General features: G+C 40.8%; 9 protein-coding genes across 11 annotated transcripts; 3 read left to right on the plus strand and 6 right to left on the minus strand.

Annotated features, from left to right (window-relative positions):
- Nucleotides 1–95: 95 nt before the first annotated feature.
- On the minus strand, nucleotides 96–2932 carry LOC115764468 (lysozyme 3). The gene is made up of 3 exons (XM_030707510.1): nucleotides 2752–2932; nucleotides 1146–1337; nucleotides 96–1091 (listed from the first exon to the last, which is right to left on the minus strand). The coding sequence occupies exons 1-3, from the start codon at nucleotides 2837–2839 to the stop codon at nucleotides 844–846; spliced, it is 528 nt and encodes a 175-aa protein (XP_030563370.1). The 5' UTR covers nucleotides 2840–2932; the 3' UTR covers nucleotides 96–843.
- A 70-nt stretch (nucleotides 2933–3002) lies between these two features.
- Nucleotides 3003–3727, minus strand: LOC115764469 (lysozyme-like). Its single transcript, XM_030707511.1, has 2 exons — nucleotides 3415–3727; nucleotides 3003–3353 (listed from the first exon to the last, which is right to left on the minus strand). The coding sequence occupies exons 1-2, from the start codon at nucleotides 3659–3661 to the stop codon at nucleotides 3112–3114; spliced, it is 489 nt and encodes a 162-aa protein (XP_030563371.1). The 5' UTR covers nucleotides 3662–3727; the 3' UTR covers nucleotides 3003–3111.
- A 446-nt stretch (nucleotides 3728–4173) lies between these two features.
- Nucleotides 4174–5100, minus strand: LOC115764495 (lysozyme). The gene is made up of 2 exons (XM_030707583.1): nucleotides 4954–5100; nucleotides 4174–4893 (listed from the first exon to the last, which is right to left on the minus strand). The coding sequence occupies exons 1-2, from the start codon at nucleotides 5021–5023 to the stop codon at nucleotides 4478–4480; spliced, it is 486 nt and encodes a 161-aa protein (XP_030563443.1). The 5' UTR covers nucleotides 5024–5100; the 3' UTR covers nucleotides 4174–4477.
- Nucleotides 5101–5986: 886 nt separating this feature from the next.
- LOC115764521 (lysozyme) lies at nucleotides 5987–11052 on the minus strand. Of its 3 annotated transcripts, none has more exons than XM_030707617.1 (3): nucleotides 10880–11048; nucleotides 6416–6586; nucleotides 5987–6352 (listed from the first exon to the last, which is right to left on the minus strand). In XM_030707617.1, the coding sequence occupies exons 1-3, from the start codon at nucleotides 10959–10961 to the stop codon at nucleotides 6120–6122; spliced, it is 486 nt and encodes a 161-aa protein (XP_030563477.1). In that variant the 5' UTR covers nucleotides 10962–11048; the 3' UTR covers nucleotides 5987–6119. The 3 variants fall into 3 exon arrangements, with proteins under 3 accessions (XP_030563477.1, XP_030563476.1, XP_030563479.1); XM_030707616.1 differs by lacking the exon at nucleotides 10880–11048 and adding an exon at nucleotides 8451–8657 and having other exon boundaries at nucleotides 5990–6352; XM_030707619.1 differs by lacking the exons at nucleotides 5987–6352; nucleotides 6416–6586 and adding exons at nucleotides 9916–10393; nucleotides 10476–10646 and having other exon boundaries at nucleotides 10880–11052.
- Nucleotides 11053–11331: 279 nt separating this feature from the next.
- Nucleotides 11332–12497, minus strand: LOC115764522 (lysozyme-like). Its single transcript, XM_030707620.1, has 3 exons — nucleotides 12352–12497; nucleotides 11885–12055; nucleotides 11332–11821 (listed from the first exon to the last, which is right to left on the minus strand). The coding sequence occupies exons 1-3, from the start codon at nucleotides 12431–12433 to the stop codon at nucleotides 11592–11594; spliced, it is 483 nt and encodes a 160-aa protein (XP_030563480.1). The 5' UTR covers nucleotides 12434–12497; the 3' UTR covers nucleotides 11332–11591.
- Nucleotides 12498–12711: 214 nt separating this feature from the next.
- On the minus strand, nucleotides 12712–13661 carry LOC115764593 (probable elongation factor 1-beta). Its single transcript, XM_030707745.1, has 2 exons — nucleotides 13494–13661; nucleotides 12712–13370 (listed from the first exon to the last, which is right to left on the minus strand). Exons 1-2 carry the CDS (start codon nucleotides 13571–13573, stop codon nucleotides 12779–12781), a joined length of 672 nt encoding a protein of 223 aa, XP_030563605.1. The 5' UTR covers nucleotides 13574–13661; the 3' UTR covers nucleotides 12712–12778.
- A 116-nt stretch (nucleotides 13662–13777) lies between these two features.
- On the plus strand, nucleotides 13778–15552 carry LOC115764592 (protein preli-like). Its single transcript, XM_030707744.1, has 4 exons — nucleotides 13778–14128; nucleotides 14228–14415; nucleotides 14481–14694; nucleotides 14771–15552. Exons 2-4 carry the CDS (start codon nucleotides 14315–14317, stop codon nucleotides 15149–15151), a joined length of 696 nt encoding a protein of 231 aa, XP_030563604.1. The 5' UTR covers nucleotides 13778–14128; nucleotides 14228–14314; the 3' UTR covers nucleotides 15152–15552.
- A 574-nt stretch (nucleotides 15553–16126) lies between these two features.
- On the plus strand, nucleotides 16127–18874 carry LOC115764591 (chromatin-remodeling complex ATPase chain Iswi-like). Its single transcript, XM_030707742.1, has 4 exons — nucleotides 16127–16400; nucleotides 16503–16732; nucleotides 16794–17045; nucleotides 17105–18874. Exons 1-4 carry the CDS (start codon nucleotides 16353–16355, stop codon nucleotides 18699–18701), a joined length of 2127 nt encoding a protein of 708 aa, XP_030563602.1. The 5' UTR covers nucleotides 16127–16352; the 3' UTR covers nucleotides 18702–18874.
- A 194-nt stretch (nucleotides 18875–19068) lies between these two features.
- Nucleotides 19069–22946, plus strand: LOC115764536 (chromatin-remodeling complex ATPase chain Iswi). The gene is made up of 6 exons (XM_030707646.1): nucleotides 19069–19227; nucleotides 19340–19557; nucleotides 19622–19876; nucleotides 19941–22053; nucleotides 22124–22284; nucleotides 22349–22946. The coding sequence occupies exons 1-6, from the start codon at nucleotides 19180–19182 to the stop codon at nucleotides 22617–22619; spliced, it is 3066 nt and encodes a 1021-aa protein (XP_030563506.1). The 5' UTR covers nucleotides 19069–19179; the 3' UTR covers nucleotides 22620–22946.
- Nucleotides 22947–23827: the final 881 nt, after the last annotated feature.

The raw sequence follows: 23827 nt of genomic DNA on the forward strand, positions 1-23827 counted from the left end.
CGAAATAACCAAAAAAAGAAGAAAGAAAACCAATATTTGAACACACAAAAAATTGTTTTTTAGTGCAACAATTTTAAAGAACAAATTTTTTGTTGTAGTTTTTTAGTTCTTTTATTTTTCATATATATTTTTCAATAACTTTTGTGACTCTGCCTTAGCCACAGAGCACGTATAAAAGTTTAAAAAAAAATTTTTTTAGAATTCTTTTTCACAGTTTTCCTTTTGCTCCCAGTCAAGCCTAAGAAACTCATCTGTCTCATAAGTTGAAAGGTTGTTCCAAACAATTGTTTTAATTGAATACTAACAATTTAAACAGATTCTAAACTTAAGGTTCAAGTTATACAAAACTGAAAAACAAAAACGAAAGAGATTAAAACTCAATTCACTCAAACTTCAATTCTATGCCTAATAGATTTTAATACTAAACCCGAATGGAACAAACCAACTGCAGAAGCGTAGCTAAAGCAAAAGAAAACAAGAACAAATGAAACCGATCTAAAGTTAAGAACTCTTTTGAATCCCATAAAGACAAGTATTTAGTGAGCGTTAACAATTTGGAACGTTTTAAATTATTGAAAAGAATTCTAAAGTAGTTTTGCATATAACAAACTAAATATACTACTATCTAACATATATATATATATATACTATACTATGTATTGTACTATAACTATAACTACAACTATAACTGAACTATAGTTCTATAGATTCTATGCCCCATATATTGGAAAGTTGTTCAAATGGCAAACATAAGCAATGTGTATTACTAAATGTTTTCGAAAAACAAACAAACAAACAAAAAAACCAGCAAACAAACCCAATACCCAATAAAGACAAAGTTATTTAGTTAATATCTGTTTGATTGGCCGCCCTTTTGGCATCGCGCTCTTTTCTTTTCAGGCATCTGCTGAAGATCCGGCCATAGGTGTAGGGCAACTCGTCCTGGCACCGCAGATTGCCCATCTTGTGTATGGCACCAAAGTCCAGGCAATTGATGACCTTATCCCCATTGCAATCCTGTCCGTTCTTGTACATATAGTTCTGGATTGTGTCTGCCGCACAGTGCGGATCATTCACGCAGTTCGTAAAGGCTGTCGGAGTGAGAGTTTTAGCGCTGATATACTCAGCAAGGACTGTATGCTTACCCTCCTTCGACAGTGAGGTATCGTTGGGCAACGTAATTGCTCCACCTTCCATCCAGAAGCCCCAAGTGATCCGAAAGATGCCACACGCCCCATTCACACAGATCTGTGTCGCATTGCAGCCGCTTTGTGCCTCGCATAGACATTCAAGGCAGTCTTCCGTGACGGGTCTGTTTACAACTAATCCCTCGGCCGCTGTGGGGTAAGTAGAAGGGGTCGCATTTAGTAAGAATTGTTTAGCATATTGGATAGTTTTTAATTGAAATACGTCTAGTATACGCGAGATGCGATTAACTATTACAGCAAAGCCGGTTCACATTATCATAGTTACAAAACAGATACTATTCTATGCCGATAATTATCACACACTGTAGCGGCACAGTGGTGTGTGATGCATTTAAATTGCGGGTAGAAATTTAAGTGACGAAGTGACTGAGCTATAGGACATTGGTTACTTTGTGCGAGTCCTTAAAGCAGATTTTGACAATACTCATAAAACATAAGAAATAATATATTATTTGCACGTAGTTTTTGTTAAAATATATATTTAAAAAAAAAATAGACAAACATCTTAATTATCTTTATATATTTTTAGATATTTATTTAAACATGGAAAGGATGTCAAAACTCATTTAGTATATATTAAGTTTTATATACGATGGAAATTTACCAGACTTCAAGGTCCGATTTTCCTGAACAAATTTCAAAAATTCAAAACTGAGAATATTATATTCCGAATAAGAATATCAAGCTTTGGCTTCACATCATGATATTTTTATTAATTATTTAATAATATTATTATTAATAGTATAATAATATTAATAATATTATTACAACTAATAATAAAATATATTAATAATTATAATAATATTCGAGAATTCGTTCGCTTTCAATATTTTGCAATATTAAAAAAAATAATCAGAGATTATTTTCTAGTTATGGTTTAGGTTCGGTTATTTTTAATCCAACAAATCCGTTCGGATCTGTTCATGGTTAATCAAATATTGATTTCGGATATCTTGGTTCAAAACCTTGTTTCAGCGTGTGGCATGGGCTTCTAAGGACTTCTTCCGAGCAAACACTACCCAAGGGCTTGAACCAGCAAACCTCATTGTTTATCTGCATAATTTTGATGGTCCATTAAAAAAAATCATCTAACGAAGACTGCAATTTTACTTCACGCAAAACACGTTTTCCAAAAGTTTAAAAAATTGCACAAAATGAAAATTGAATTAATTTAATAATTAAATAAGAAAAAATGGAAAGGTCGCCAAAACCAGCAAATTTATATTTTATGAAAAATTTGTTTATGTATAAAAACATTTTGAAGACTAGAAAACTTAATTAAATTAAAAAAATTATTTTATGGCAATTATCGAAAAATCAGGACGCGCTTATTTATTTTTTTGAGTTTATTTCAAAAGGTTGCAATTTTAAATATTACACTCAAATCTCGTTCTTTCAAGAAGTTTAGAAAATTGCCACAAAAAAAATTATTTAAGAAAATAATTTCTAAAAAAAATAGTAAAGTCGCCAAATTTCATTTTATGTCAATTATCGAAAATTCAGAACACGTTTTTTTTTTTGGTTTTTTTTTTTTTAATCTTACCATCATCCGCTGCGCCAATGTGCCACAGGCAAAGCATAGCCCAGAACGCAAAAACACTGCACAACAAAGCACGACGACTGTTAAACATTTTGATTGTTTGTCAATTGTTGACCACGTTCGTAGGTGTAAGAGACAATTTTATATCCGAGTTGTCGACTTTGCCACGCTTAGCGCACGACTGAGCGACTTGGGTGGAAGTGAAGGCATTAAAATAAGATCAAACAGTGTTAAAAAAGTTTTAAGTTTTCTTATATAACAATTGAATTTAATTAGCTGGAAAGCCCCAAGTACTATAAAGAGTTTGTTAAACAATTCACTTTCCTAGAATATATATGCACAATAACAGACTAATAAATTCGCTCAGGTATTTGTTGCTTGTTGTTGTTTTTGTTGCTTCTCCGCTCGCTTGAGACACCTTTTAAAGATGTTCTCGTAGTTGTAGGGCATATCCGCTTGACAATTGAATGGACCCATATAGTGTATAGCGCCATAGTCGTGGCAATCCTCATGCTCATCCCCATTGCAATCCTGCCCATATTTAACCATATAATGCTGCAGTGTATCTGCCGCGCAGTGCGGATCATTTGCGCAGTTTGTGAATGCTGCACAGAAAATTCAATTCAATTATATGAACTCCATTTGTAACTAGCTGCTGCTACTCACAGTTTTCCGAGAGCGGTGAATCGCCCGGAATAGTCAGACGACCCGAGTCCACCCACTGATCCCAGGTAAGGCGAAACAGGCCGCAGGCCCCGTTCACACACACTGCGGTGCCATTGCAGCCGCTCAGCGCCTCACACATGCACTCCAAACAGGTCTCTGTGATGGGTCGCTGTGTCTCGGCCTTAGTCCAGGCCACGCCCACCGTTAAAAGCAGACAGAGATATAACAAGTTTTCGCTGCCAGACATGCTGCACTTTTCCAAAAGCGTTTTTGCTATTCACTTCCGTTTCGCTACGTTCGACTGTTCTCGAGCTACTGAAATTTTGCGACTGTTTGTTGTGGACTTTTATTGTGCAACGCAGCGAAACGCGTTTTATGCGCCAATGTATCCGCACTATAATATAGACATTATAATATTTCAGGAAATTCAAACTATTCGGATATTGTTTGTTCTAACCCACGTTAAATGCTTAAATAATGACAGGCTCTTTGACTGATTCATCAACTAATCGATAAGGCTTAAAGCAGTTAGATGCCGAGGCTTATATTGCCTAGATTATTCTTTAGATTGTCAATAGGTTTATCTGCAAATATTTAAAAATAACCGCCACGCGCCTAGCGTTAGTTTTAATATTAAAGCTTGTTTCATTTATTTTTCAACATTCTTTTGAAACCGGTTTACACCCTATAACAACAAATTAGTCCAATTATCGCACAGGTAATTTCCTTAACCAAGTCATAATTCACAATTTTTAATAAAAACCCGCACTAAACAATCGATGAACCTATCAATATTTAATATATTCTAAGGTGAGCCCGTACTATTTTTCAATTCCAACCTATTTTTAACCATTACGCAGCGTTAGCTTAGAAAAGGCCTTATGTTAAACACCAATAATTCATTGATTCATTCAATAATATAAGCCATATTCCTGCCGATTGACAATTCTCATTTAATAATTATCGGCTATAACCGATACCAACCGTTAATTTACAAGCAATACCCATCATTTTTTTAATATAATTGTGTAATTTTTAATATAATTGTAATTAGCTCTGGCCGTTACTCAAAGCCCTGATCCTCGTAGTTCTCAATGCAGTCTTCGAAGGTGCTCAGGTACTTGTAGGGCATCTCGCCCTTGCAGCCATATGCGCCCAGCCTGTGTATGCGGGCATAGTCATGGCAATCCATTTCGCCATCATCGTTGCAGTCCTGATTGAACTTCTTCATGTAGTTCTGGACGCTGTTGGCGGCGCAGTGCGGATCGTTGGCGCAATTGATGAACGCATCCTCCGAATCAGGTTGATCGCCGTTAATGGTCAACTTGCCAGCGTCCACCCAATACGCCCAGGTGATGCGAAAGATGCCGCAGATGCCCTTCTCCGGATTGGTGCATATAGCGGTCGCATTGCAGCCAGACATTGCCTCGCAAATGCAGTTGAGGCACAGCTCCGTCACGGGCTTGTCCAGCAAGTGCCCTGATAAACATACTTATATTATGACTCTAACAAATATATATTATTGGAATCGGAACTTACCCTGACCATGCACCCGACCGCAAGGCAGCAGGCAGGCCAAGCACAGGCATAAAAGCTGCAATATTTGCATTTTTATAAATGAATCGACCGGGGAAACAGCTTCGTATACGGCGAGATGTTAGAGATTGCAGCACGTTCTAACACTTCCTCAACTGAGAAGTAAATGCAACGAGGTCGAAACGCATCGTCGTCGAACCCCGACAAATGTCTATAATACCGGTTTTTAGGGCCATTTTGAACGAGTAAAACCAATCAGCGGTGCACTCAGATGCGCTCTCTGGGGTTACAGGGCAGCTCAACCCCAGCTCGGTTAAAAAGAAAATACTTTAAATATATCACATTGGTAGGCTTTTGAGGCCTATAAAGCTTGGCTCTTTCTGTGCCTCTTTGTTCATGGAGCTATGCCTGAGACTTGCCATTTTAACTACTTGCCTAGGGTATCTCAGAGCCGAGTACTTTGGTTAAAGCTTCGGCCGAATAGTCTTGAACTTAGTTTGCTACTCACATGCAAAAAGCTTTGACTCAAGCCCCAAACCCAGCGAAAGCTTTTGTCTTAACCGTTACTTGTCAAAGTTAAAGCTTTCTTTTAAATGCCCTTACAGAGGGCTTGGTAACTTTGTCACAAAGTGTGTGACTCCATAGATCTTTGAGCTAATAAAATATATTATTATATATCTGGGAGATGAGCTCACTAAATATAGCTGTAGCTGAGTCTTAAAGCTTGTGTAATACAATTTGGCAGCGATTTTCGTTTTCTGGCAGGCAGTAGACATTTTGATGTCGGCTTTATCGGAAATGATTAGGGAAATGATCAGTCAGTTTTTTTCGTTTTTTACTCATCAATTCTTATCAGTATCGTGCCAATATATCATATTGCTCCCATAGATCGATCTAGGATAGACATATATGCTATGCCAGGCTACCAGATGATGACTCTTGATCTCCTGCTTTGCATAACTTCATATCTTACATCTCTAGAAAATTTTAAAACTTTCCATAAAGTCCTCCTCTCTGCTCGCCAATATATTGTATAGTTTTCGTTTATTATTATAAAAGTTTCAGTTATTTTTATAAGGTTTTTGCACAATTCAAACGATTAAAGTATACAAATTCCAACTCGTCGCTGCATATAAATAATTAAAGTATATACTCGTAGATAATATAGCTTAACCCGTTGTGCGCACATCTATGGAAGAGAAGGTGGACAGGCACTTGTCCAGGGCGCTCTGATATTGATAGCTCAGTTCGCCCTTGCAGCCATAGCCGCCCAGCTTGTGTATGGCCGCGTAGTCGTAGCAATCGATGCCGCCATCGCCATTGCAATCCTGTCCAAACTTGGTCATGTAGTTCTGGATGGTGTTGGCCGCGCAATAGGGATCGTTGACGCAGTTGGCAAAGGCTTGGGGAGGGATTGAGAAGGAGTTAATTAAGGCGATGTGGTATATTTCTAGTTTATATTTACCCTCCTCCGACTGAGGACTTTCGTTGTTCAGGGTCAGCTTGCCGCCATCCGCCCAGTAGGCCCAGGTGATGCGAAACAGGCCACAGACCCCTCCGCCGCAGAAACGAGTCTGATTACAGCCGCTGATGGCCTCGCAGATGCAGCCCAGGCACACATCAGTCACGGGCTTATCTGTGGAAGAGCGGGCAAGGGGTGCAAGGAGTATCAGTTGACTATTCACAGCTCGGCTGATAAGCATATGGATGACCTATAAATTCATGAATCGTTTGCAAATAAAGCAACGCAGCTTTCGAGGCACAATGAAACTGGAATTTTGTTCGTTTCACATTTTTGCTCAAACACATCATCGTTTTATATTCTCAGATTTGTTAATTCAATTCGAATTGTAAACAAAAACAAACAAATAAAAATGTATAGTGTAAGTCGAGCTATTAAAATATATTTAACTAAGCTATATATATTATGATATGATTGTGATATTTAAATAAAGCACAAAAATTTTAATAAAATTCTGCTGCGCGTACGCCCATGAACCTGACGGTTGGATTCTGTATCGCATCAGACATGGCCCGAACTAGTTTTGCAACTTTCAATGGCAACATCTTTAAAGATTAAATTGTTTTTTCTTCTTCTTATTACTATTATTCTTAACTAAAAAAAATACGAACTGCTGTCATGGGCGTATGAGTCAATGTGCCTTATCAAGACATAGCACGAACCCCGTAAATTGCGATATTCTTTTATTATTTCTCTTCTTTTTTTGTGGGCTGTCCAAGGTTGCCTCAAGATGTTGCTTGTTAAGTGCAAAAATTGATATTGAGCCCATTTTTACTTATTTCGTATGCACGTGGCGAACCGAACTTGTCGCACATGTTTTTTATATTTTGTATTATTCCGAAATGATGAATGTTGCCTCTTGAAAAACCTGTGAAAAAGCCTTGCTACACTTAGAAAAATTTAAATGGCTTATAGATAAAATTAATTTCTTTTAGACGGCGCCTGAAAATTGTTGTTATTCATAATTTTGACATTCTCACGCATTAAAATCGCGGGGTTTTTATGTTCGGGTTCGACGAACTCTTGAAAATAGCAAAAAAAAAAGTTACTAATTTGGGTCAACATTTGCATGACTTTATTAATTTATTATAGTTTTATATTGGTTTATAACTGAAACAAATTTTAGCTATGATTCATTTCCCTAATTTTATTTTATTACAGTTATAATTAGTTGCCTTAGTAACTGAGCACATTATAATTATCATATATAATCACACCAAAATATGTGTAATAACTGGCAAAATCAGAGATTAAAACACACGCGAGGACTGAGTACATACGTCAGAGTAAATCGCGAGTATTTCACAAAAGGCGTACTTTTTCCCGGATTTACTGATAATGGATCACAAAAAAAAACAACTCGAATAGTTGTATGGAATAGCAGGAAATTCTGCAGAGGTATGTACATATTTCCATACATTTATTAACCTGGGCTTAGCCTCGTGTGCATTTAAAGAGCCCAAGCATTTGCTTAAACTAAGCTCGCTTTAACTATCGTTAATGTTTATTGTTTCACCTGCTAAATCAATTAATTAGCATAGGTGTGCAATTTGCTCATCATTGCATCGTACAATCGATTTGTTAGCTTAGTTCCGCTTCATGTAAATTAAATTAATAAACTATTAATATCGGAAGTAGTTAGCAATACGCTGTCAATGCCCCTTACACAGCTGTTAGTAATGCATTCCCAGCTCAGACGAATATAAAATTAACTATTGAGCTGGCTAAACGCATTTGTGTGGAGTGGAAAATATATATTGATATATGCCTCAACTCTTTCCGCATATTATAATATAAATTTTAAGCCAAACAGAATCTTGTATTTCTATGATCGCTAATTAATGTTAATGAAATGCACGAATCTGGTGGACAGGTATTTCCATTTCGCATCCGAAAACCTATTGACTGCCATGTGTGACGGAATCTCTCGCCCAAAAGAACAATACATGTTGTACCCCATTCGGTTTGTTTCACTTACCCTGCGCTTGTATCAGAACCGCAAAGCCCAGGCACAGAATAGCACCTATTGCCAAAGTGCAGCACAATTTATTGGCAGCCATTGTTAATGTGTCTGTGTTTTATTGCCCGAAAAATCTACTATATTTATTTAAATTTTCAAACAAATGCCAAAAGCTTTCACAACACTGTCTACTTGTGAACCGAACGTTGGGACGACGCGCGAGTAACTGAGCTTCTTTGCGAACGGGCTGTGCTCTTTTGTTCAGCGGCCCAAAAAGCTTTTGCTCAAAACGAATAACTTTAAACACGAACTTGGGCAACGCACAGTGGGACGAACTGGTTAACTAGCCATTGAATAAAAGCTTTTGCTAACATACTTTAAACATGAGGGATTACACAATGAATGAAAATTTCAAAAAGATCAGGCAGCCACAATATGTATAGTTCCCACATAAACGACCAGTTATGAAGGAATACCATTTGGTGTTTATAGGTTCTGAGATCCTCCTATAGGTTCTGAGATCCTTGCGTTCATACATACGGACGGACGGACGGACAGACGGACGGACATGGCTAGATTGAGCCGGCTATTGATGCTGATTAAGAATATATATACTTTATGGGGTCGGAGATGCTTCCTTCTGCCTGTTACATACATTTGGCCTTCGCACAAATACAATATACCCTTATACCCATTTTTAAGAGAAGAATACAATATGCACATGAGATTCCGACGAATCAGTTATGTGCATTTTTCATTATCCAGAATACTAACTATCTGAATCCGGAAAATTTGTGAATGCCCTATTGTGAATTTATCCTTATCCAATGCAATATTTTATGTATTTTTTGCAGTTTTAATAAACTATCAGAGAATCAGAGAGACCGTTCATAATATTCTCCATGGTTCGTTTTTTCGAGTTTTTCCTTGGAGGGTTTGGGTGGATAAGGGTCAGGCTGTACATTTAAAATACAAAAAACAAACAATGTAAGAAATTTAAAAAATAAATATTTTAATGAATCTGCTTACACAGATTTTGTTGAGTTTTAAAAATGTAAGAAAGGATAATAATGCACTTCCTCAAATATATTATGTTGGCTTTAGCAGCTCACAGATGTGCATATACTCATACGCCTGTAATTTTTTCCAGAAGCTTTATCGAGCTTTCGCCGAAGCTTTAATATGCTTTAACAAAGCATTTAATAAGCTTATTAGGACATTGATTATCTTGAGGCAACAAAACAAGAGTTGGAGCCTTTTTTGAGTTAAAAAATTTCTATCAAAGGCTGAGTTAATGTAGCTTTGTTAGTCAGTCAGTCGGGGCTTAAAACTGTCTATTTCAAGCAGGCATTACATATGTCATAGTCGGCCTAATGGAAGCACTTTGTTATATATAGAGAAATATTTGTTTAAAATTCCGCTTTTGCTAATTTTTTATTTTTTGTTCATTTGTTGGGCCTTGGTCACACAATTTTTATTTTCAGTAGCTTTTTGTTAAATTGTGCCGTTTTTCTCTGTTTTTAATAAAACATATCTAAATTATTATCATTTCACATTTCGGCATTCAGTTGCGCCTCTTTTGGTAGTGTTTTTGTCAGCTTTAAATTAAAACAAATAATTGTTTTTCTGTAAATATGGGTTCCTGCACACTTCAAACGATTCAAGATGCAAATTTCAGCTCACAGCTGCATGTAAATAAGGAAAATAAAAGCCCGTAGATTATATAGCTTAATGCAAGATGCGCACATCAATGTTCAAGTGTGCCTTGAGACACTCATCGAGAGAGGTCTTATATTGTTGGGTCAGTTCGCCCTTGCAGCCATAGCCACCCAGCTTGTGTATGGCCGCATAATCGTAGCAATCGACGACGCCATCGCCATTGCAATCCTGTCCAAACTTGGTCATGTAGTTCTGGATGGTGTCAGCTGCGCAATAGGGTTCGTTGACGCAGTTGGCAAAGGCTAATGCAGAGGGGAGCGAGATGGGGGAGAGAACAGGAGTTTAACAAGAATAACAATTAATATATATGTGTTAATTATTTACCCTCCTCCGACTGGGGACTTTCGTTGTTCAGGGTCAGCTTGCCGCCATCCGCCCAGTAGGCCCTGGTGATGTGAAACATGCCGCAGGCGCCACCGCCGCAAGCACGTGTCTGATTACAGCCGCTGACGGCTTCGCACAGGCAACCCAGGCACACTTGATTCAGCAGCTTATCTGTAAAAAGGGTGCCAACAGTTCGTTGATAATTCAGTTGAACGCTGATAAGCAAATTAACGAACGTTAAGAAAAATATATGTATCTTCTAATCAGATGACTGCTAATTAATTTTAATAAATTGGAAATGCAGCTATTTACTTGTTGCATTTGAAATCAGCTTCAACATATTTGGGGAGCATTTTGTCGCCCAATTTATCAGTAATTGTGCCGCATTCGGTTATTTCACTTACCCTGCGCTTGTATCAGAACCGCAAAGCCCAGGCACAAGATAGCACCTGTAGCTAAAGTGCAGCACAATTTATTGACAGTCATTGTGAATTATTATTATTAATATTTATTAAAATTCCAAACAAATGCGTATAGTTTTCGTATATTGCTGTTGAATCGAACGCTGGGACGTCCCGCGAGTAACTGAGTTGAGTTGCGAACGCGCTGCACTATTTTGATGTGGCCCAAAAGCTTTTTCTCAAAAGGAATAACTTTGAACACGAACTTGGGCAGCGCACAGTGGGCCGAACAAGTCAAATAAAAAGCTTTTGCTAACAGATTTGAAACATGAGAGATTACACAATAAGTGCAATTTTCAAAAAGATCGGCCGTCCACATAACCGAATAAGTATGAATGAATAACTTTTAATATTCATATTAAAATAATTGCATAACATACATAATATATTTTTTATTTTTTTTTTTTAATTTTATACTATATGAATATAAACTATAAACTGGTTTTTACAAGAATACAATATGCTCATGAGAATCCGACAATCAACCACGTGAATTTTTCATTATCTACTGCAATATTTATAGAATAATAAATATATGAATCCGGAAAATCAGTTTGTGACTTCTCGCGTTTCGCCAAACAGTTGCGCCTCATCACTGAGTCGTTTTGTCAGTTATTATTGCATTATCTATTGGGACTCGCTCTTAATCTAATTATTACAATATGCGCACATCAATGTTCGAGTGTGTCTTGATGCACTCATTCAGTGAGGTCTTATATTGTGGTGTCAGTTCGCCCTTGCAGCCAAAGCCACCCAGGATGTGTATTGATGCATAGTCGTAGCAGTCGACGACGCCATCGCCATTGCAATCCTGTCCAAACTTGGTCATGTAGTTCTGGATGGTGTTGGCCGCGCAATAGGGATCGTTGACGCAATTGGCAAAGGCTTGGGGAGGGATGGAGAAGGAGTTAATTAAGGCTAAGTAGTATATTTCTGCTTTATATTTACCCTCCTCCGACTGGGGACTTTCGTTGTTCAGGGTCAGCTTGCCGCCATCCGCCCAGTAGGCCCAGGTGATGCGAAATGGGCCACAGACGCCGTCAGCGCAGTATCGTGTCTGATTACAGCCGCTGATGGCCTCGCAGATGCAGCCCAGGCACACTTCATCCAGGAACTTATCTGTAAAAGAGGTGCAAAGAGTACGTTGATTATTCAGTTGAACGCTGATAAGCAATTTTATGATCTGTAGTGCATTTACTTATTATAATTATTGGTAAGAAAGCAACCAGCTATTGGGCTAGTCGTTAAGAAAAATATATGAATCTTCTAATCAAATGACTGCTAATTAATATTAATAAAATGCACATGCTGGTATTTCCGTTTTGCATTTGAAATCATATTGACAAACAAGTTTGGGGTGCATTTTGTAGCCCAATTGATGAGTAATTGTACCCCATTCGGTTGGTTAGACTTACCCTGCGCTTGTATCAGAGCCGCAAAAGCCAGGCACATGATAACACCTATAGCCAAAGTGCAGCACAATTTATGGACAGTCATTGTAAATATTTATTTGTTAAAATTCCAAAGAAAAGCAAAGCTTTTGTTTTTGCTGTTGAATCGAACGCTGGGAAGTGCCGCAAGTAACTGAGCTGAGTTGCGAGCGCGCTGCATCTTTTGTTGAGGCCCAAAAGCTTTCGCTCAAAAGGAATAACTTTGAACACGAACTTGGTCAACAGTGTTGCCAACTGCCGCTTCAAAAAGTAGTCGAGTTCAATTGGCAACATTTTCGTTCAGCGCTGTAAAAGCTGCATGTAGGAAAGAGATAGACATACGAGTTGCTTCATATTGCTTTGCTTAGTGTTTTATTTTGAATGCTGTATTTAAGAGTATCGAGCATAACGCCTAGATCTTGTTGAAGGCAGCAATATCGACGGACTGCACGAAGTCCTCGAACTCCTCAATCTTCTCCTGCAGCAGATCAATGGAGACCTTCTCGTCTTCAATGACGCACATAATCTGCAGTTTGTTGATGCCATAGCCGACGGGCACCAGTTTGGATGCGCCCCACAGCAGACCGTCCATTTCGATGGTGCGCACAAAGCGCTCCATCTCCTTCATGTCGGTCTCATCATCCCATGGCTTCACGTCGAGCAGCACAGACGATTTGGCAATCAGCGCGGGTTTCTTTGATTTCTTTGCAGCATAGGCGGCAACGCGTTCTGCCTTGATACGCTCGGCCTCAGCATCATCCTCCTCATCGGAGCCGAATAGATCCACGTCATCGTCATCATCGGCAGCTGGCTTGGCAGCAGCAGCAGCCACTGTGGGCTTGGCGCCGGCCAATTGTGGTAGCGGAGCACCGGTCCAAGCGGAACGCTCACCTGCCTCGAAGGAGGCAATGTGACGGTACCAGCGAGCAACATGTGCGTAGTCGCCAGCTGGTGCCTTGCCCAGGGCATCAAACACGGACAAATCGGCCTTCGAGGGGGTGTAACTGCACAGAAAAGAATATCATAAATATAAATATTTGAATATATGTAATGAACATTTTTATGCCGACGTGTTGGCCGTGCATAACCTCACAAACGGTTAGCAGGCACATGCTAGATATGCTTACCCGCTGATGTAGCTGTTGTCGGCCAGGAAGTTGTTCAACTCCTTGAGGCCTTGTGGGGTCTTAACATCACCGAATGCCATTTTAAATGCGTTTAGTTTTTAATAAATTCGCGTTTAAAATAATTTGTGCCGTGCGCTGAGCTGCGTTTACGCTGGAATAGTCTGTACGAAAGAGTCAGTGATGTGCCAAAGCAAAAATATTTTGACACAAGTATCGATTAGCTTACACAATACATCGATAAGTATGTCCGTACTTATGCAGCACTGTTCACGCAGCTACTCAGCTGTTTCCGGTTAGCTCTGCTATTCGCTTGTTTAATTGGCTTAATTATTGAAATTTTGTTAAGCAAAATTAGTAGGAAATAGAAAACAAATAGCATAAAGCTGTAGTTAAAATCGAAAAACAGCCGCTGTGGCAATTGGCAATTCAAAAAAAACACTTCAGTCGGCATACACAGATCTGGTTGGCGGGGCGAGACACCCTGTGTGTGACGCAGTTACACAACGCCAAAAGAAATCAAAATTCTCAGTCTGGACGAGTAGGCCTCGGGGGAAACGATAGGGGTACGGACACAACTACAAACAAGCATTGCGAAGCGCACACAATCTTGGAGCTGTGCAGCAGTCGTATCGCAGGTACGTTCGAGAATCGTCCCGGCTCTATTTATAGCCTTCAATGTTCAGCTATTGATTTATCTGCGGCTCATATGCTTTCTATTCTGTATATTCTCTTAGTTCAGGGACGCAAGCGCATGCGGTGAATTTCACTTTCATTTTGGCAGAGCTCCTACAATTCTTTGAGGCAAACAGTATTGTGTCGTCATGGTAGTCACTGCGTCCACTTGCCGCACGGAGACGGTATTCGACTATAGCTGGAAGCATGTTGTTTCTGCCTATTGGAACCGTTATCCGAATCCGTCCAGGTGAGTGCTGCTTTCTACCATTAACAACCGTCCCTTAGTTGACCTTATCGTTTCATTTTTTGCAGCACTCATGTTCTTACCGAAGACACCATCAAGCGTGAAGTGCGCGATGGTAAACTGTATTCACGCCGTTTGCTATCCAAAACGAATCCGGTGCCCAAATGGGGCGCACGGTTCTACAACAATTTGCCGGTCAAGATTGTTGAGGACTCAGTGCTGGATCCAGTGAAAAAGACTTTTACGACATTTACCCGCAATCTAGGTATGAAGAAGATAATGGTAAGTGGACTTTGACATCACAGGGTGACTCAAGGTGCGACAAATATCTTTATGCATACACTTACCTGCCTTCCAGAAAGTGGATGAAATTGTTGTCTATAGCGAACAAAAGGACGGACGCACTCTGGCCGTGCGGCGTGCATACATCAGCTCTCAAGTATTTGGCTTTTCGCGCGCCATACGCGCCTTCGGCATTGAGCGGTTTAAAGTCAACGGCAACAAAGCGTCGAATGGCTTTAACTACGTGCTGTGTCGCATGTTTCCGCAAGATCAGCTGACGTCGGTGACAACAACCTCACAAAGCACAACAGCTGCCTCTCAATTCGGCGACGTGGCCGTTGCGACCACAAACGCCGGCAGCACATCGGAGGCGCTCAAGAGAACAGCAAAAATAGGCTATGAATTCTGCAAGTGTCATGCGAGCAAAATTGCGCAACTGTTTTCCGTGAGAAACTGAGTCTGTACTGGAACAATGCTTGGTGATATCTGCAATGGTTCTGTATAGACGACACGTGAAACTGGACGCTGTGGCAAGCGGCCAAATTTATACCCATATATATGTATATGTATATATATATATATATATGTATTCCAAAAACACAACAATTTGCTGCATTTCATTCCGTGTGTGTTGAGTCGAACGGAGTAAGAGCATCATCATGCTCAACACAATAATGCATCATATATTCATGTCATTTCTATGATCTTTAAAAGAGCGTTAGGGGTTTGCATTAATACTGTAACTTTCGCTAGGTACATTCTCGTGTAAAAATTTGGTTTTTTATTATGTCAACTACTGTAAATATATTTTGTAGAAAATACATGCTTAGCATAAATCATAAACATACTCGAAAACGTTGATTTGTAAAAATTATAATACCCATTTATGCAAAAAACCTACAATTTAATTTTAAAATTCGTTACTAAAAAATATTAAAGAATTGGCGCAAAGTGTGTTGTTAACATCACAACCAGTGTTGTTCAATGCGTGCTTGATCATTATCACAATTCTTGTGGTGTTTTAAATTTCACATAATTTTCTTTGCCGTAAAATCTGGCTTTATAAAGTTTAAAAACGGACAATGGTAATTCGGGCATTCTTCAAAATGATTTTGGTCTGAATTTGTCCTATTTTAATTATCACTGCTTATTAATACCCAGAGCGCACCGTCCCAAGTTGTTTAATTATGCAGCTGCTCTTAGTTCAATATTTATGAGATCACTTAATTCATAACTACGAGATTGATTTTCAAGCCAACAGTGCGAAATACGTAGACTTTATGTAGTTTACTAGAAACTATTACATAATAATAATAAACAAGAATAACTAACACATTTACTGAATAAAGACATTACTCGAGGCTCTTGCAGTGTTTTTAAGTAGGAAAACAGGCTACTTTATGCAGCTTGGCCTAAAATAAAAAGTGTACTACTTTTTAATTTTTTTGTTAAATATCATAAATCTGAATCCTATTCACCAAAAGTAACAAAAGCTGGCAACGCTCGTATTTTGTGATAATGATATCGATATCTATCTTCGATGAAGTTTGACAATCGCCGCTTTTTTCCCGCTGCATTAAGACGCGTTTCGAGCGACTCGCATAATGCACATTAAATATATGAACTAAATAAATACGAATTGTTGAACGGATACAAATATGTCAGAAACAGATGTCACTGCAATGGAGGAAAACAAAGAAAATGTGGTAAGCTGCAGCTGAGTAAAACAGAAGTGATCCCGTTTTTTCTCTCGACTAAATCCCGTTGTTTTTTTTTTTCTTCTAAATTTTTCATGCGCATTTTGTTAGATCGTTAACTCAGTGGAGCCTGAGGAGCCTTCAAAGTTCAAGCAAGCTAAGGCGGCTTATTTAAAAAATATTGAAGCCGCACGCAACAGGCGCTTCGATTGTCTGCTTAAGCAAACGGAGATCTTTGCACATTTCATGTCGAATGCGAATCCAAACGCAGAGAGCCCCACCGATGGCAAGGGACGTGCCAGGAAGGGAAGACCGAATGGCAGGGTTCAAGGGAAGGCTGAGTAGGTGAAGCAAAACCTTTCAATGCAACACAAATAACTAAAGTAATTTCCTATTGCTCAGGCAGCGACGCCGTGCATCGGTAAAGGATCAGCCTCATGGGGCGGCAGAGGACTCGAATAACAACAATCTAGTACACTTTGATGTTTCGCCCGCATATATCGAAGGCGGCGAAATGCGTGACTATCAGATACGTGGCCTGAACTGGATGATATCACTCTACGAGAACGGTATCAACGGCATCCTGGCCGATGAAATGGGTCTGGGCAAGACGCTGCAGACCGTCTCGCTGCTTGGCTACCTCAAGCATTTTAAGTGAGTGGTAAAACAGCGTTTAATAAGTATCCACGTTTTAATGCAAACCTTGTTTGCAGAAACCAATCTGGACCGCACTTGGTTGTCGTGCCAAAGTCGACTTTGCAGAATTGGATGAATGAGTTTAAGCATTGGTGCCCCTCACTCAACGCCGTTTGTCTCATTGGCGACTTGAAAAGTCGCAAGACCTTTATACGCGACGTGCTGGTGTCTGGCAATTGGGATGTGTGCATCACCTCCTACGAGATGTGCTTGCGTGAGAAGAGCGCCCTAAAAAGCTTCCACTGGCAGTACCTAGTTATGGATGAGGCACATCGTATTAAGAACGAAAAAACGAAGCTCGCGGAGATTATACGCGAATTCAACTCGGCCAATCGGTTACTCCTCACGGGCACCCCTTTGCAGAACAATTTGCACGAGCTGTGGGCGCTACTCAATTTCCTGTTGCCAGATGTGTTTAACTCCTCGGAGGATTTCGATGAGTGGTTTAACACAAACTCCTGTTTGGGCGATGAGACGCTGGTCTCACGTCTGCACGCTGTGCTAAAGCCTTTTCTATTGCGTCGCCTGAAGTCGGAGGTGGAGAAGAGTTTGAAGCCCAAGAAAGAGACCAAGATCTTCGTGGGTATGTCCAAATTACAACACGAGTGGTATACTAAGCTTTTGCTCAAGGACATTGACGTCGTTAACGGTGCTGGCAAAGTAGAGAAAATGCGAGTGCAGAACATCTTGGCCCATCTGCGTAAATGCACCAATCATCCTTATTTGTTTGATGGTGCAGAACCAGGACCACCCTACACGACGGACGCGCATTTGGTAAACGACTCAGGCAAAATGATCATATTGGACAAGTTGCTGCCAAAGCTGCAGAAGCAGGGCTCGCGGGTGTTGATCTTTTCGCAGATGACACGCATGCTGGACATTCTAGAGGATTATTGCGCCTGGCGTAACTATAATTATTGCCGCTTGGATGGCAAGACGGCGCACGAGGACCGTAATCAAATGATTCAGGAATACAACATGGAGAAGAGCACTAAATTTATATTCCTCTTGTCAACTCGAGCTGGCGGCTTGGGCATCAATTTGGCCACCGCCGATGTGGTCATCATCTATGATTCGGACTGGAATCCACAGATGGATCTACAGGCCATGGATCGTGCACATCGTATTGGCCAGAAGAAGCAGGTGCGCGTGTTCCGTCTAGTGACGGAGAACACCGTCGACGAGAAGATTGTGGAGCGTGCAGAAGTCAAGCTACGTTTGGATAGAATGGTTATCCAAGCCGGTCGTGTGCTTGAAAATCGCCCCCAGCCCGGTAAAGATGAAATTTTGAATATCATCCGTTTTGGTGCAAAGGATATATTCAACAACAAGGACATGAACAACATGGACGACGATATCGATGTCATACTGGAGCGTGGAGAAGCCAAAACAGCCGAACAAAAGGCCAGACTAGATAAGCTGGGCGAGAGCTCTCTACGCACCTTCACCATGGACACAAGCAGCGAGGCGGGCTCCTCCTCTGTATATCAGTTTGAGGGCGAGGATTGGCGCGCAAAGCGAAAGAGTAGTCAAATAGACCATTGGATTGAGCCGCCCAAGCGTCAGCGTAAGGGTATCAATTATGGTGAGATGACTTTAAAAGATACCAGCTAAAGTCGAAAGGGCTTTGAATCCGTCCAAGTTACCAGAGGCCATTTACCATTTATTTATTTACATTCATACAACTTTCCACTAGTGAAATCATACGTTATTTATGTGTTGAAAAAGAGAAATTTGATTTTATTATGTTCTTAACTAAATACAATTAAAAAGACATTATTATTAAGATCGCAAAAGAAAAGCAAATGTATCAACAAAATAAAATATAGTTGACAAAATTGGCGCGAAAACTTGCTTATATTTAGCTTGGTGTTGTAAAACATACTGAAATGAGCAGCCCTGGTTATCGATAACTTTGGCAACATTAGTAAACTATCGATGAATCGTCTTCAACGCAACCCCGCAAAACGCCACTTTTTCCCGCTGCTGCTCACACATACAGACGCGAAACGCTCTCGCTTGTCCAAAATAATTTGGAAAACTCAATAATTTATAATTTTATCATAGAAATTAAACGAGCGACATTGTCAATATGTCGAAAACAGATGCCGCCACAGTGGAAACCAACGAGGAGAACTCGGTAAGTGATTTTCACCAGCCAGCGTTTGTAAAATTTTCCATGCCAAGGAGCAGACGCCGCATGCCGCTTCGTACAGATGTTTGTTAATCATTTTCCCTGTACGTTCCGGCAGAATGAGACCACCTCGGAGGCGGCAACCAGCTCTTCGGGCGAAAAGGAGGCTGAGTTTGACAATAAAATCGAGGTTGATCGCAGCAGACGCTTTGATTATCTGCTGAAGCAAACGGAGATTTTTACCCATTTTATGACAAACAGTGCAAAAAGTCCCACCAAGCCCAAGGGTCGACCCAAGAAAAACAAGGACAAGGACAAGGATAAGGATGTGGCCGAGTAAGTGATTCAGTAGTCATTTTCTCTTGATCCACTTAAGTTAATGTTAACTTGTTTGGCGCAGTCATCGACATCGCAAAACAGAGCAAGAGGAGGATGAAGAGCTGCTCGCCGAGGATTCGGCAACCAAGGAATTATTTCGTTTTGATGCCTCGCCCGCTTATATCAAAGGCGGCGAAATGCGTGACTACCAGGTACGTGGCCTAAACTGGATGATATCGCTCTACGAGAATGGCATCAACGGCATCCTGGCCGATGAAATGGGTCTGGGAAAAACGCTACAGACCATCTCGCTGCTTGGATATCTCAAGCATTTCAAGTAAGTACTCATGATATATTGAATGAGTGAGAAATATACTATTTGGTATCACGGCACTCCATAGAAACCAAGCTGGACCGCACATTGTAATCGTGCCCAAGTCGACGCTACAGAATTGGGTAAATGAGTTTAAGAAGTGGTGCCCCTCGCTGCACGCTGTCTGTCTTATTGGTGACCAGGACACGAGAAACACCTTCATACGCGATGTACTCCTGCCGGGCGATTGGGATGTTTGCGTTACCTCCTACGAGATGTGCATACGCGAGAAGTCTGTATTTAAGAAGTTCAATTGGCGCTACATGGTTATCGACGAGGCGCATCGGATCAAGAACGAAAAGTCGAAGCTCTCAGAAATTCTCCGCGAGTTTAAAACGGCCAATCGCCTGCTTATTACGGGCACCCCACTGCAAAACAATTTGCATGAGTTGTGGGCACTGCTCAATTTCCTCTTGCCGGATGTGTTTAACTCCTCGGAGGACTTTGACGAGTGGTTTAATACAAATACCTGCCTGGGTGATGATGCTTTGGTCACTCGCCTGCACGCTGTGCTCAAGCCTTTCCTGTTGCGTCGTCTTAAGGCGGAGGTGGAGAAGCGCTTAAAGCCCAAGAAGGAACTGAAAATTTTCGTTGGTCTGTCGAAAATGCAGCGAGACTGGTATACCAAGGTGTTACTGAAGGACATTGACATCGTTAACGGTGCTGGCAAAGTGGAGAAAATGCGACTTCAGAACATCTTGATGCAGCTTCGCAAATGCACCAATCATCCGTATTTGTTCGATGGCGCCGAGCCGGGACCACCATACACTACGGACACGCATCTCGTCTATAACTCTGGCAAAATGGCCATCCTGGACAAGTTGTTGCCAAAACTGCAGGAGCAAGGCTCGCGTGTGCTGATCTTCTCGCAGATGACACGCATGTTGGATATTCTGGAGGATTATTGTCACTGGCGTAACTATAATTATTGCCGCTTGGATGGCCAGACACCGCACGAGGATCGTAATCGACAGATCCAGGAGTACAACATGGAGAACAGTACTAAATTTATATTTATGTTGTCAACACGTGCTGGCGGCTTGGGCATTAATTTGGCCACCGCAGATGTGGTCATCATCTATGATTCGGACTGGAATCCGCAGATGGATCTACAGGCCATGGATCGTGCACATCGTATTGGCCAGAAGAAGCAGGTGCGCGTGTTCCGCCTGATTACCGAGAGCACCGTTGAGGAGAAGATTGTGGAGCGTGCCGAGGTTAAGCTGCGACTGGACAAAATGGTTATCCAAGGCGGTCGCCTCGTGGATAATCGTGCCCAGCTCAATAAGGACGAGATGCTGAACATCATTCGCTTTGGTGCCAACCAGGTATTTAGCTCCAAAGAGACGGACATCACTGACGAAGATATCGATGTCATACTGGAGCGCGGAGAGGCCAAAACAGCAGAACAGAAGGCTCAACTAGATAGCTTGGGTGAGAGCTCGTTGCGTACTTTTACCATGGACACAAACGGCGAGGCGGGCACCTCCTCTGTGTATCAGTTTGAGGGCGAGGATTGGCGCGAGAAACAAAAGCTGAACGCGTTGGGCAACTGGATTGAGCCGCCCAAGCGTGAGCGAAAGGCTAACTATGCCGTAGATGCCTATTTCCGTGAGGCATTGCGAGTCTCTGAGCCAAAGGCGCCTAAGGCACCGCGTCCACCTAAGCAGCCGATTGTACAAGACTTTCAATTCTTTCCACCGCGTCTGTTTGAGCTGCTAGACCAGGAGATCTATTATTTCCGAAAGACTGTTGGCTATAAGGTGCCCAAGAACACGGAGCTTGGCTCGGAGGCTACCAAAGTGCAGCGCGAGGAGCAGCGCAAAATTGACGAGGCTGAGCCGCTCACCGAAGAAGAGATCCAGGAGAAGGAGAATCTGCTGTCGCAGGGCTTCACAGCCTGGACAAAGCGTGACTTTAACCAGTTCATCAAGGCGAACGAGAAATACGGTCGTGACGACATCGAGAACATTGCCAAGGATGTGGAGGGCAAGACGCCCGAGGAGGTCATCGAGTACAATGCGGTGTTCTGGGAGCGCTGCACCGAACTGCAGGATATTGAGCGAATTATGGGCCAAATTGAGCGCGGCGAAGGCAAAATTCAGCGACGTCTGTCAATTAAAAAAGCTCTCGATCAGAAGGTGTGTTAAATTTTTGGATTGTAGCTTAATTTTACTTATTTGTTTAAATAATTGTTGGTGTCTTTTGCAGATGTCTCGTTATCGTGCGCCGTTCCATCAGCTGCGATTGCAGTATGGCAACAACAAGGGCAAAAACTACACAGAAATTGAGGATCGGTTTTTGGTCTGCATGCTGCACAAGCTGGGCTTTGACAAGGAGAACGTTTACGAGGAGCTGCGTGCGGCCATAAGGTAAGCCTTATCCGCCTTATCCTCGGATATATGTGTCTAATGTCATGTTCTTTGCGGCTTACAGAGCCTCACCCCAGTTTCGCTTTGATTGGTTTATTAAATCTCGCACCGCGCTGGAGCTGCAACGACGGTGTAATACGCTGATAACGCTTATTGAGCGCGAGAATCTTGAGCTGGAGGAGAAGGAGCGTGCCGAGAAGAAAAAGAAGACGCCCAAAACACCGGGCGGCAGCAGCACAAACACACCAGCGCCGCCGCCGCAGCCGAAGGCGAATCAGAAGCGCAAAAACGAGGTGGTTGCAACCAGCTCCAATGCTAAAAAGAAGAAGAAGTAAATGCATCTAATTTGACGTCACGGTTGAAGATTCAGTTGATAATATAATAATTATAATAATAATAATAATAACAATAATTAAACAAAAACCATTCATATGAGATTCAGCTCCGCACAGCATTAGTTTGTAGTGAACACGCCCACATAAATGCACTCACTTTTTTGCAGCTTCTTAGTTCATCCAGTTTTCACACAAACACAAATTGATTAATTTTATTACATACTTAATAATTACTATACTTACGTATGCGCGCCGCTGTATTCTATTCCACTTAATTGTATTTCGTTATAAGTTTCCAATTATTTGTACTTTATGTTTATGGAAAATATTGCTACAGACCGAAACTACATTTGTATTTTATTTTGAAATGCCTTAAAGAATAGTTTGGTATAAAAATGTGTTGTGCAGATCACATTTGGCATTTGTAATAGCTCTATAAAAACAATGGTTTAAATGTTAATTCTAGATGTGAGATATCTAAATACTATGTATACCCTTAAGAGAATGCTCGAAATCCCTTTTACGTTTATATTCAGTTTTCCCTTAACCTATTTTACATTCCTAATCTTTAATTTTAAGTGATCGCAACACGCTTGTCTTTTTGTTAAGTCGGCTTCATGTGATCGGAGCGGAGGAGGATTTGTAAAGAATGAAGAAGTTTATGATGAAAAAGGAGCAAAGGAACTTGAAGCAACAGTTTCCCTCTTGGAGCTGAGGATATTGTAAAAATTTAAAGCACGAAAATATGGTATGTATAGCTTATAACCATGCCAAGCCCCACCCAAAAAAAAAATGTACACTTGTTCGGCTCGCGGTTCGAACCAACAACTCGCCTCTAGATGTGGTTCATGAAATACATTTTTCATATTGAACCCAGAACTAGATCTGAACCTTGATTCGTCCCATTCTTTTTCATTTGCACTAATTTACTTAATCATGATTAAACAAAATTAAAAATGGATAAAAAAGAGAGGCATAATGGAGCTTTACACATTTATGTGACATATTATTGATCAGTTTTAGCAATCGATTCGAAATAGCCGTCTGTCTGTTTCTGTAAACTTATTCCAGTTTTATTGATACATTAATTAAACTTTAATATCATAAAGCTCCGCTAAGAACAATCGGTGAAAAAATTCGTTTGCTTTACAGTGCTAACATAAGAGCACAATCTTTTCTTTTATCAGACCCCAAAAAATATGCTACAA

Source organism: Drosophila novamexicana, unplaced genomic scaffold, assembly GCF_003285875.2.
Source record: "Drosophila novamexicana strain 15010-1031.04,08,12 unplaced genomic scaffold, DnovRS2.1 tig00000858-arrow-arrow-pilon, whole genome shotgun sequence".
Taxonomy (NCBI): Eukaryota; Metazoa; Arthropoda; class Insecta; order Diptera; family Drosophilidae; genus Drosophila; species Drosophila novamexicana.